The 12669-nt window shown below is 39.8% G+C and overlaps 1 protein-coding gene across 5 annotated transcripts in view; it reads right to left on the bottom strand.

The window, feature by feature from the left end:
- The window catches only part of Col24a1 (collagen, type XXIV, alpha 1), a 259542-nt gene that overhangs the window by 37192 nt on the left and 209681 nt on the right, over window positions 1–12669 (bottom strand). For all 5 annotated transcript variants that reach the window (NM_027770.3, NM_001317733.1, XM_011240232.3 and 2 more), the window contains 5 exons: window positions 7065–7172; window positions 6075–6182; window positions 5930–5983; window positions 5127–5189; window positions 1602–1655 (listed from right to left, as the gene is read on the bottom strand). In NM_027770.3, the coding sequence (NP_082046.2) occupies window positions 1602–1655; window positions 5127–5189; window positions 5930–5983; window positions 6075–6182; window positions 7065–7172 (387 nt within the window). The remainder of the gene's footprint in view (window positions 1–1601; window positions 1656–5126; window positions 5190–5929; window positions 5984–6074; window positions 6183–7064; window positions 7173–12669) is intronic.

Genomic DNA, 12669 nt, shown 5'->3' with positions numbered 1-12669 from the left:
TTTCATCTGTTACACTGAGCAGCGTCTTTCTTTCTACCATCAGACATTTCAGCCGGATAATGTTGCACCCTCATTATTAGTCTCCATCACTGACTCCACCCCTACTGATTTTCCCTCACAATATTTGTGTGTGTGTGATTTTCAGATGATTATTTCTTATAGTGGATTCTTCTTAGAATGGAAAAAACAGAATATGGAAAAAATTTGAAAAGAAATTTGATGTGCACATCGAATAGCATAATGACCTTTAACAGCTATGGTATAAACAAAACACAGTGAGATATTTCCATTGAGACATTTCTTTATCACATTTTCCTTGACCGATAATACTTCGCATTTTTGACAGAGAACAATCATTCCTTAGCCAGAACAGCGTGTGCTGCAGAACCACCCACTGAACTATGAGAACTCTCCCACCTACAGTTTTATGCTGCTCTGAATAGCAAGTATTAGAAGCCAAGAGAATGAGTTACACATTTTATTTCTTTTGAATGAACTCCAGTAACTTTCATGGCACATTCTCTAAATTTATCAAAGAGAAGAGCTCTCCTTAAAACTTGAAACATTCTATTTTCAATTTTAAATGTGACTACACGCAACACTTTCAAATGATTTACAATATGGCTTCCCGGGAGGGAATGAGTCTTGGTTTTCCCAGGCTCTACCTGACTGTGTTCTTCTGTGCGTAACTTCTCTGGACTATAATGGGCCCGGGACTATGTTTCAGCCATTGTCTTATTTCTTGGATTTGCTTTACCACTGGCACTGGTGCTATGCTGATTCTATGTCCACTCCAGACATGGCCTGGACAAATGGAGACATCAGCTGTGTAACTCACTGGGTTCCTTACCTTGATGGACCAGATGACCCTCTACAAAGGTCATCCACTGAACAGAAGCGATACCCACTCCAACCACGTGTTGTACCAATTTGAGAAATGTCACAGAAAATGAAGCAAAACAAAAGCCACAGTGCTGACAAAAAGCCTCTGAGAGAAGTTAGCCTTGTACATTTTCATATTCTTCTCACAGTGTAGCCTGCACCAGAGACTCCTTTCTGTCATGCCTAACCTTCCATTATCCTGGTTTTCTTGCTCATTTTACCAACATCTTACTTTTCATAGTGGGTGCTTTTAAGCCAGTGGTTCTCAACCTGTGGGTCGCTACCTCTCTGGGCATTGAACACCATGACGTGAGGAACTGTATTAAAGGGACCCAGCATTAGGGAGGTTGAGAACCACTGATATAAAGACTCAGGTCTTATTAGTCGGAACTCAGCTCACTCTCTGTTCTTTCCTTCAGAACTTGACCCATGCTTACAGCTTTAGTGACTGCTTCTCTGTCTACTGCTCCCCCTCCCTGGCTCCGTTGGTTTTTCTTTTCTCAAGCTTGAGTTCCTCCACCATTCAAACCTATTATTCTATGACCCTGAAGAGTGGCCCCCAGAAGGAAATATGAATTTGCCTTTTCACCCTTTGCTTCTCAAATACCCAAGCCAATTCATTATGGAGTATTCTGGAATTAGAAATAGGATAGGCGACAACATCATCATCATCATACAACAACAACAACAGAGTAAAAGTTATGTTGTAATAAACTTACAGTTCCACCCGTTGGGCCTATTATCCCTTCTCGGCCAAGAGGGCCAGTGTTTCCCTGTTGGGGGTAAAAGAAAGCAGTAGTCTCAGTCTAAAAAACAGTCTATTGGAGTGATGTTTCTGTACACTGTGGGAACATGTGTCTCTGTCCTTCCTTGCCTACCTAAGGCACCCTTTGATTGGTTAAAATAAAAGCCCTGCAGCCTATAGCAAAAGGCAGGATAATCAGGTGGGACTTATGGACAGAGTGGGGAGCTCTGGGAAAGAGTCAGGCACAGGAGATCGATCACCTAGATTCTGAGGAAATCTGACATACAGAGCTAATGAGAGGTAACTAGCCAGCCATGTGGAAGGCATAGACTAGTATAAACAGGTTAATATAAGTTAAGAGCCAGCTGGGGAGCAAGCCTAAGCTAAGGCCAAAAGCACTGTAAATAAATGTAAGCCCCTGTGTCATTGTTTGGGAACTGGGATGGGCATAGGAAGGCCCAATGTTACAATAGTAAGCCTCCTTCTCCATGTGTATTCATGGAAAGAAGAACCCCAAGAAAACATGTGCAGTGATAAAATAGCTATCTCAAAATAGCTTTTATTTAGTATATTATAATTCCTGCTCTGCCAAGAGCGCCAGTGTTTTCCTGTTGGGAATAAAGAAGGCAGTCAAAGTCTGTTGGAGTGATGTTTTTATATTATTAGCATATTAGCATAAGCATAGTATAATACTAGCATAAGTTATAGTAATTTGACAGTATATGATAAAATTGTAATATTGCTATAGTTTCCAATCCAAGAGCTGTAAGTTATTTCTAACTAATACAAATCAAAATTGAAATTTCCATGCAATAAGAAGTTCAAGGTTATATTTTGTATGTGGGGCATTACATAGCAGATGACGTTGCTTTCCACGGGGGTTCCAGAACAATGCACACACGTTTGAGTGGGTTTTTGTATAAATGGTGAAGGGATGGGTGTCTGGGTTCCATGACACACGGCAGAAAGGGAGTTCAGGGTAGAACCAGAGGGCATCTCATGTGACCAACCAAACCGCAGGCTCCTCTGGGAGACATGGCAGAACTGGACATGAAAGATGCTTAGCATCTGACCTGGTGATGAGGATGTCCCCGAATGAGCTGGGGTGCTAGCAAAGTCCTTTCTTTTTTTTTTTCTTTTTAAAAAGAAATTGTTATTTTATTTATTTACATTTCAAATGTTACTCCCCTTCCCAGTTTCTCCTCTGCAAATCCCTCTCCCATCACCCCTCCCTCCTGCTTCTATGAGAGTGCTCACCCACCATACACTGTCATTTTCAAATGAATATAAAATACTCATTTCATTTTTTTTCTATCAGATTCTGCTTTCCACTTCAGTTGAGAGAACATTTCTCTTTCCAGTTGACAGTTAGTATGGAATATTCAATTATAAATACCTAGCAGTTTTTCTCTTTTCCTACAACATGTGGAGATAATGAAAACGCTGTCTACTTAAATATAATGTGATGTAGCCCGTTGTCTGACAGCTCTAATAAATAGTAAGTAAACCTGCACACTGAGAGACTAAATGAGTTGAAATCACTTTTTAAACATAACAAACTTTAAGAGATGATTTGTAAACACAGTACTCAAATATCAAAGATCTATAATTGAACTGAGAAAGTTGGTATTTTAATTTAATGCAGTGTAGCCTCAGCCTCCAGACTCAATAGATGTTGAAGAAACTTTAATCTAATTACAACATAAGTCTCCCAAATAATGTTACTTGAATCGTAAAGGCTACTACTTGGAGAAAACACAATGAAAACATTAATTATGTACATTTATCTAAGTGTTCACAAATGTCGCACTATGATTTTAATAGTAGGTATTAGTTGTCTATGTGGTAGGTAGAGGTTATCTACATAAGCATGGTTTTGGAACGGGGCACAATGAAGTCCCATTTTCTAACTTAATTACTCTTATTTAATCATTAAGCTCTTCTTGATTTTGGGAGCAGGAAGCGGACTTGACAGCACTTACTACCGACTGTACATTCTGATTCTGCAGCTTTAGTAAGTAGCCCTGTAGCACGCGGTTTGGTCAATCAGATAGGGAGGCAAATTCTTCCTTGGCTGGCATACCCTCATGCCATGGTCTTGGAAATATTTTCCAGAGACTTAGTTTTCTGAGCTGAGCTGCAAAGTAGGGCGACAGCAGCTCTCGGAAGATTTTAATTAGGATTAAATGACATAAGAGACACAGACTGGACATTGGTACTCCTCCCCGACACCTCTCCGCAATTCTAGCACATCATGACCTTAACTTGCCTCCCAAGGTTTCTCTTACTCCAAGCCTTGTGAGCTCTTGACAAGAATTGTACCCAGTGCTGTTAATCAGGTAACAAAAGGGACTGATCCAGGAAGTGATACAGGCTCTAGTACTGGCTCACAGAACCTCAGCCCTTCATGGAACCCCACTTATTGACAGCAGCCAGACACTGACGAGGTCATAAAAGCAACATTTCATTTACAATAGCCCATTCGTATACTGCAGGTGTGAATGGTCAGAAATGACACTTTATGGAACAGCACCCACTTTCCTTGGCTTCTTAGAAATGGTGAAAACAACCAAGAAGCTTATAAGTGTTGATGTGTGCATGACTCCAAGCCACATCCCATAGAGTGCTGTTCCTTATTTCATTGCACACAAGTTACTGATGGAACTAGGGAGGGCTACAGAATTTTAAGTCTGACTTCATTGACTACCTTGACCAAGACAGTGATGTGGTGTCGTAAAGCTCTGCAGGAATCTTTCCTGATGGGTTTGAGCTGTTTCTTCCTTTCTTTCCTGCCCGCCTAAGCCCTAGCAACTGCTCCAATTCGTGGAGTGGCTATGACCACAGCCAAACCACTATTTGAAGTTTAGAAACCTTTGTTTTGTTTCATTTCCATTTTATAAACCATCCCTCACTAGGATGGCGTGATTAATAAAAAGCCATAACAAAGCAAAACTAACCCTGACCAGGGCCGGGCTTGGCTCCTTTAGCATTCTGCAGGTTCAGGTAGAATGAGTGCTGAATGAGCTTTGCTAGCCTTTGATTTTTGGAAGTGTTTCTGCCCTTCATACTACTCTCTTGGCATATCTGATCCTGAGCAGAGAAGACACAGCTGACAAAGTGTGGTCTTAAGAGCTCTGGGCAGAGGCAAGCCTCCCCCAGGTGGGCGCTGTTTGACCTCTGTATTAATGTGCATGGCACAAGACTGCTTTGTTTGCGATGCTGGGGTGGGTTAACAGATATACTGTCTATTCTCCACAGCTACTCTGATGATTGTTTTCTTTTTTTAATAAGAACTGAGAAGTGTGGGTGGCCTATGGTGATATTTTGCTCAAACTAATTTATGAGCTATAAAAGGATGGAGCTTGCACATGCTGTTTTACATTTTCATCTTAAAAATCACTTTATTAAGTAATCCTTATAGCATGAAGTATATAAATTTAAAGTCCTACAAGAAGCAAACAAGCAGAAGTCCTGGGTGACAAAATGACTCTATACTTACTCTCTGCCCAATGGGACCTTTAGGGCCTACAATTCCAACAATGCCAGCATCTCCCTCGGGACCCTAAGGAACACAATGAAAAACAGAAAGCCTGCTTTAGCCTTCTATAAATATTTTACAAATGAAGAATCTTATGACAATCTATAATGTTCAAGAATAGCTCTTAAAATGGGAACAAAAGACAATAGTATAAGAAAATTGATGGGATATAAGATTATAGAAATGTTTTATTAATGTGTGTGTGCGTGTGTGTGTGTGTACATAGTTGTTTGTGTGTGTGATACCTGTGTGTGCGCATGAGAGTGGATGTATGTGTGGAGGGTTAGAGGACAGGCACCACACTCCACTGTGTTTGTGGCAGGGTCTTTCTTGCTGCATATGCCGGCCTTGCTGGCCCACAGGTGAGCCTCCGATCACTGGCCCCCATCTGCCCACAGTGGGTGCTGGGATGAAAACAGCCAGAGCTTCTATCACTGGAGACCAGAACCCAAGCCTTCATGCTTGGATGGCAAGTGCTTTACTCAATGAGCCAGCTCTCCACCTTTATTTAAATTTTTTTTTTTTTCAGACAAGGTCTTATATATCCCAGGCTTTCCTTGAACGTTAATTCCCCCCCCCCCCCACCTCACTAAGTTCTGCAATTAGACAGGCTTTGAAATTAACATTTTTCAAAACTCAAATGTATGGGTATACCAACACGAATTTTAAAGATTAAAGAAAGGCTCAAGTCACGGACTATTGATTACTTAAACACCCCTTTTTTTGAGATACGTGAAAGACTACCAAAACATATATAAACATACTCTGGGGCCTGGGAATCCCTGGAAACCTGCCAAACCTTGATCACCATGTTCCCCCTGCAAGGCAAACAGACAGGACAACCGTTATTGGACAGTGGTGGCCTGGTTTGTGGAGTGAGTGAGTAGTGACTTCAGAGCTGACACATACAGGCTGCCCTTTCAGACCAGGCGCTCCACGGAGTCCTTGGTCGCCTGGTGTTCCTCGATGACCTCTTTGACCCGGGACTCCAGGCTGACCAGGCAGCCCTTGTTCACCCTACAGACCAGACAAAGAAAGGTGGTTGGGACCTCAGAATCTATAAATATACTAATGAAATACATACATACATACATATAAATATATCTATTGAGGTTTTTAGAATAGCACAAGGCATTGGGGATGTCAAATATATCATTCTCATCCTTTTCACCATTTACCACACATAAAATATTATTATAATAAATAAAAGGTACAGCCATAAGTAAAGAAAATTCCAGGGGTTGGGGGAGCCTGCCTGTGGGAAGAAGAGGGAATGGGCGAGTCTATGAAATGCATATGGGAAGGCTCAGAGAAAACTGGGGAAGGTGTGGCATATAGAAAGCGTTATGGGACAGAGAACATGATTTGTACATAAGTGACCATTTTGATGTTTTCCTGTCTTCCAGAGAGCACTCAGCTACACAGAACTGGGAAACAAGCGGTTCCTGAGGGACGGACCCGATTTTACCACAATTAGCATTCCAATCCTACCAACTTAGGCGGTGGGTGGCTCTAGAATCAGGATTAGTGAACCGTGGTTACATTCCGCTTTAGAGGAAGACGTGTAGTTGAGATAGGATGCACCTGGCACTAAACTCCATTTCTCTAATTGTAGAAGGAAGATGACAGAGAAGGAGAACCCAAACCCAGCGAGAAAGGAACATTTTAGAAATGCTTCTAGCACTTGGTGAGTGAGCTATGCCTGGTAGCTGTGAGTCAAACACAGGATAGTTTGGAAGTCCCACCAGTTACATGACTAGTAGCTACCACAGGAAACAGAGACATGTAGGCCATATACGTTCCTTTTTCCTAATGTGGTTTTACTATTAGCCAGATGAAGACAGACTCAGCTGTGACATAGTCAGTATACACAGGGTCCTGACACACAGGGGGAAGTACCTTTGGGCCTGGAGCACCAGGGCTTCCTGGAGGGCCTGATGCGCCTTTTCCTCCTTGAGGACCTGGGGATCCAGCCACTCCTGTTCTCCCTGGGCTGCCCGGGACACCCTAAATAACAGACAAGGAATGAAAACTAGCACATTTGGAGAAAGCCAGCATAGAGGCTTAATAGATATAGAAAGGAGTGTGTTTCCAGAGGCTGCTGGTGACGTAATGCCCATAGAAAGGAGTGTGTTTCCAGAGGCTGCTGGTGACGTAATGCCCAGGTTTGAGAGTTATGCTTTCCCTCAGGAGCGAAACAATAAGGAAGAGTTTGGAAGACTCATTACTCACATGAAATATCTAATTATAGTTAATAAGACCTTAGGCTTTTAAAACAGAGACTATAAAGCAACACCAAGTTCCTCTTGATTTACATAAGCAGGCTGTGCTGTATGCTTTGACCTGTTTTAATTTAAGGATGCGTACTTTGCTGTGCCCAGCAACTCTTACAGAAGAACATCTGTCTCATCACAAAGAATTCTCTATTTCTCAATTGCACAATTCTAGAAAATCCAGTAAAAATAGTATGAAAATGATAAACAGGCAAATACTAAATACATAAAACCAAATCCTGAATCAAGGTTGGCCATCTATGTCTGTCAAGCCAAATGCAGGCATTTAGCTCTTGTTGTATAGATTATAACATGACCATAGTTTTTACATTTAATTATAGGAAAATCAAAAGAATAACAATAATTTAAAATGTGAAGGGTATATGAGATTAAAGTTTTAGTAAATATGAATAAAGTTTTATTGAGACCCAGCCACACTCATGCCTTAATGTATTGGTCCTGGCTTCACTTGGGCAGTGGCAGAGCTGGGGAGCCATGGCAGAGATGGTGGCACTTTTTCTGTTTGCTAAAAGCAGGTTGGAGCGAGGCAGAGTTTCAAATGGGACATACATGATCTTCCTGTAAATATTTATTTCTTGTCTTTATTATTGGAACATATATACGACGTCAAAATAAGAAAGGTGAACGTTGAATGTCATGATTTATAGATGCAGCAGAATGTGGATTTTTTTTTTAGCAAATTAAATGACAAACTCTTGTATTTATTATGTACTGAAACCACATCTATCACTAAAACTACATTCATGCCACAATATCAGACCAAGGACATATTTCAACTTTACGTGAATGCAACAGATAGGAAATTAGAAAAATTTAAAAAAGGAATGTCCTATCATAGAAGAAACACACACACACACACACACACACACACACACACACACACACACACATCTTTTAAAGAAGGATGAAATAAAATAAGGCTTTCATTTTTCAGCCCAGTAAAGAATTAACCTTGTTTCTGATGACTGAATTCTATCATGTAGCAAAAAACTTGTTCAAGTTTGTTTAGCCTTTTGGTAAGAATATTGTTAGAAATGTTGACATTTTGATAGAATCAACAGTTCGAGGCTATAGAAAATGGTTTTAAAGTGGTTTTCTTGCTCTTGGTAAGCCAACCGAAGTTTGTAGTATTGATAAGTTGCTCATTCTAAGAGTCAATGCTGAGTTTGAGATGATGGAGTAGTTAGCCATAGGCTGTGGGTGGCTGCAAGGAAGACTACTGTCAGGGAAGTTAGCAAGAACCAGATTAGCACAACCTGAAGAGGAACCTTCTGAGAGCTGACAGAGCTGACAGCTGTGACAGACAAACAGACAAAGAGCTGCTGGACAAACGTCAAAGCTTGGGAAAATTCTGATGTTTAAAGCTATAAATATTCATTGCATTATTTGTTGTCAGGGAACCTGAGGTAACTATTTGAATATAACATATAGGTTATCCAACTTGTGTGTCAACAGTGAATTCCATTGGCTTTTGTGGAGTTAATCTCCTTTGGTTCTATAACGTTTTTAATCAAAAAATGAGGGATGGGATATCTTGCCTTGTCCAGTTATGCAATATTCAGTGGCTTGGGACTAAGTACAGCAGAGTTGAAGGATTTTGAGACAAGACAAAAACTCTCCTAAATGAAAGAAACATCCCTCAATACAAAAGGACAGTAAATAAGTTGTAGTTCTATCTGAAATCTTTCCAAAGTAAAGAAAGTCATCTAAAGACAGAAATTACGTGGGACAAAGCTCAGCGGCGGCACCTAGGATCCAGTACTCAGGAGGTGGCAGAAGACTGGGGGTTTAAGGTAATCCTTGATGACAAAGTGCATTTGAGGTTAGCCTTAGGATACATAAGACCCCTATCTCAAAAAACAAAAGGAAGCAAAGCAAAGCAAAACAAAACAAAGCAAAACAAAAACAAAACAATTAGATATTGCTGTAGACTTCACAATGCTTATTAGTTAATGAAACTCGAAGTAACACAGGTGAGCAGTGACTTTATGTGTAACACACGCTGTAGTTACTTCAAAACCAAGTCCCATGCAACAGTAGGAGCCGCATACTTTCCTGTACTGTCAAAAATTAAGACAAACAGACAAAGAGCTGCTGGACAGACGTCAAAGCTTGTCAGACTTCCTGATCCCAGTTTCAGGTGCATATTTTGGGTGGAAGAGGATTCTGTTTTTCTCAGTCTATTTGTACAGTTGAGGAATTTCCACATAACCTTCAATTGGAAATGATTAGTCTACAATGTAATGGCATGGTACAAGACAAATATCAAGGGAACAATCTAATGGAATTCTACAAATTCCTTCCACGCACTGACTATGTTCAATTAAGATCATATGCTCATAAATTGTGGACTTGGAAGTTCCTATCTCTGTGTAAAGAACGTACAAAGATGGAATATGTGAAATATGCAGAATCCCAACACAGGGCAGTTTAACAGATGAGCAAACACATAAAAAAAAGTACAAAATGTCAATAGGGAACTGAAGTGAGCTAAACACTGTCTGTCCAAAAGGATTGTGCTTTCTCCATTTTTCTTACAAGTAGATCTTATTACAAAAATTGTATTCAATTGTTATGTGTCAACTTAATTAATGAATAGAATTATGTGACACTTATGTCATTTTGCCACACAAATTCCTAAGCAAAACTCTCAGTTCCCTTATTTTCTACTGGTTCTTACTAAATCTGCTAAATTCTCCCTTAGAAAGGGCTTGCTACTGTTTGAGTGTGTTCCCAGGATACTTATTCATGTTATCCAATGGTTCTCTCATGCATCCAACAAGGATTTTCAAAATATCAACTATTGTAAGGAAGATACCTCTAAGGAATATGCACATAAATATGTTCTTTGTCTATTACATAGAGTTTAAAATTTGTGTGTATGTGTGTGTGTCTGTCTGTCTATATGCACACAAGTGTGTGTGGGTACCCACAGAGGTCAGACAAGGGTGCTCAATATCCTGGAGCTGAAGTTACAGGGCATTGTGAGTTGCTGGATGTAGCAAGTAGAAAATCAATTCTGGTCCATTGCAAGAGCAGCTAGGATAGCAAGCACTCCTAACTGCTGAGCCATCTTTCCAGTACCTAGTACCTATCTATTTTCTTAAAGGTACCTCTAATAAGTAGATTTTTCATAACTACAAAAGACTCACTTAAGTGTTAATAAGCTATGCCAAGTGCTTAACCACAGGTGGCTATAGCACATGATTCATTGTCATGAAAAGTCCTATGGCTGGACTTTGAAACCTTTCTGCCCTTACCTACACTCACTATTTTATCTTCCATCATTTCTTTATATCAGTGGAGCTCAATATTTGAGGAACCATTATGAATGAGAAACCTTTATTGATGGAGGAAAAGAGGAAAGAAGAGAGGAATGGTGGTGAAGGGGGTGGGAAAAAGAGAGAGAAGGAAGTATAAAGTGAGGAGATAGTGATAGCTATTCTATCATCTCTATCTACCTATCTACCTATCTATTTATCTATCTATCTATCTATCTATCTATCTATCTATCTATCTATCTATCTATCTGGAAATCTCCACATTGTCATGTTCATTGTCATAGGTGCTATAGTTCTTCCATATTGTAAGTAGTTCACTTTATCCTAGCTATATTAGGTTGTCCTACTTGTCTTCCATTGCTTTCCTCTCTGTTTCTCACTGACTTAATGTGTTCTGTGAGACTATACTTCTGGGATAATTTTCTATATGAATTATGAGAACTCTGAGGGGATAAGATAATTCCTTTTAGAGTTCACCCATGCACATCCCATAAGGGGCTCTTGAGACTTCAGGAAATTTCAAAATTGACCAAAGAAGACTTAGGTGTTGTGTTAGTGACTGAATATCTGAAGGGATAATGAGCTTACAGGAAAGGGAAATTCTGAAAGTGAAATTTAAGCTGGATATGTGCTATATGTCTGTAATCCCAGTAGCTAGGATGCTGAGGTAGGAAGGTCATAAGTTCAAGTTCAGCTTGGGCTACATAGTGACTTTGAAGCCAACATGGGCCACACATGAGACCTGGTCTCAAAAAAAAAAATTCCACTATCAATAAAACCAATTTACCTAACTATCCAATCATCCTCTACAATCAACCAACTAATCAAGAAACATCAAAATTCCAATGGAGAGCATCTTCTCTCATTTAGGGAAAACTCATCAGCTCGAAGACCTAAAGACAATGCAATAACCCACAGAATCTCTAAAAGGTCATATATAAAAGCTGGAAGGAAATGTAGGTAAGGAAGGGAGAACAAAACAAAGCAATTATTCTTAGACCAGCAAAGTAACTTTATAGTTAAAGTTGGCTAAAAGATGTGTGAATACAAATCATCAGGATGATGATGATGATGATAGAATAGGTTATCATGCAAGCTTGTGAGCTACCTTTCCCCAGATGTCACAGGAGACGAGCCATATGAGTACACTGGACCAGATGTAGGCTCGAGGTCCCACAATCCCCAAATAGTATCACATCACCTCCATCATAATCCTAGGTAATTTTCAAGACCATTATTTTCCTAGTAGAAATGGCACATGCTCTTCTGCCAAGACACGTACAATAGACATGTAGACACTGTTGAACAGCCTTGAGGTCAACAGATGGTTTAGGCTGTGGAAGTCATCATGAGAAAACTCGTTCAGGTTACATGGAAAGTTAATTTTGTGTGAGTTATCAGACACTCAGCCCAGCCTAATGAATATACTGCAAGTCATTTACCATCCATGTTGGTTTCTTAGAGAGAAACTCGAGGACAGTAGCAGAGTGTTCTGTACAAAGTTCTAAGAGTATTTCAGACAAGTAAAGAACAAACATTTTTTATTAGGGATACACAGATGGATGGTTAATTTTGTTTTCAAGAGAAACAGATGCTAATTCCAGGCATTCTGTCTAGTGGTGTCCAAAGGATTATTTGCTTCAAACAATTGAGCAAAGGGTTGTAAAATAATACAGAGAAATTTTACAAACAAATAAAACCACAATAATTATTCATTTTGCTAAGAGATGGTAATATCAATGAATAGCTTACCTGAATCTTAGAAGGTTAATTTGGCAGCACATTCATGTATAAACTAGGAAATCTTTTCCAATCTACACCCAGTATTCTCTAGTCAATTTATTATCATTTTTATAATTAAAAGGTACTATTCAATTATAAAATAGAAGGTACATGATGTCTTGTGGCCAGGGAGTTCCATTATTCTCA

Source organism: Mus musculus, chromosome 3, assembly GCF_000001635.26.
Source record: "Mus musculus strain C57BL/6J chromosome 3, GRCm38.p6 C57BL/6J".
Classification (NCBI taxonomy): Eukaryota; Metazoa; Chordata; class Mammalia; order Rodentia; family Muridae; genus Mus; species Mus musculus.
The sequence above is the reverse complement of the archived record's forward strand: the minus strand, read 5'-3'. Positions and strand labels throughout refer to the sequence as shown.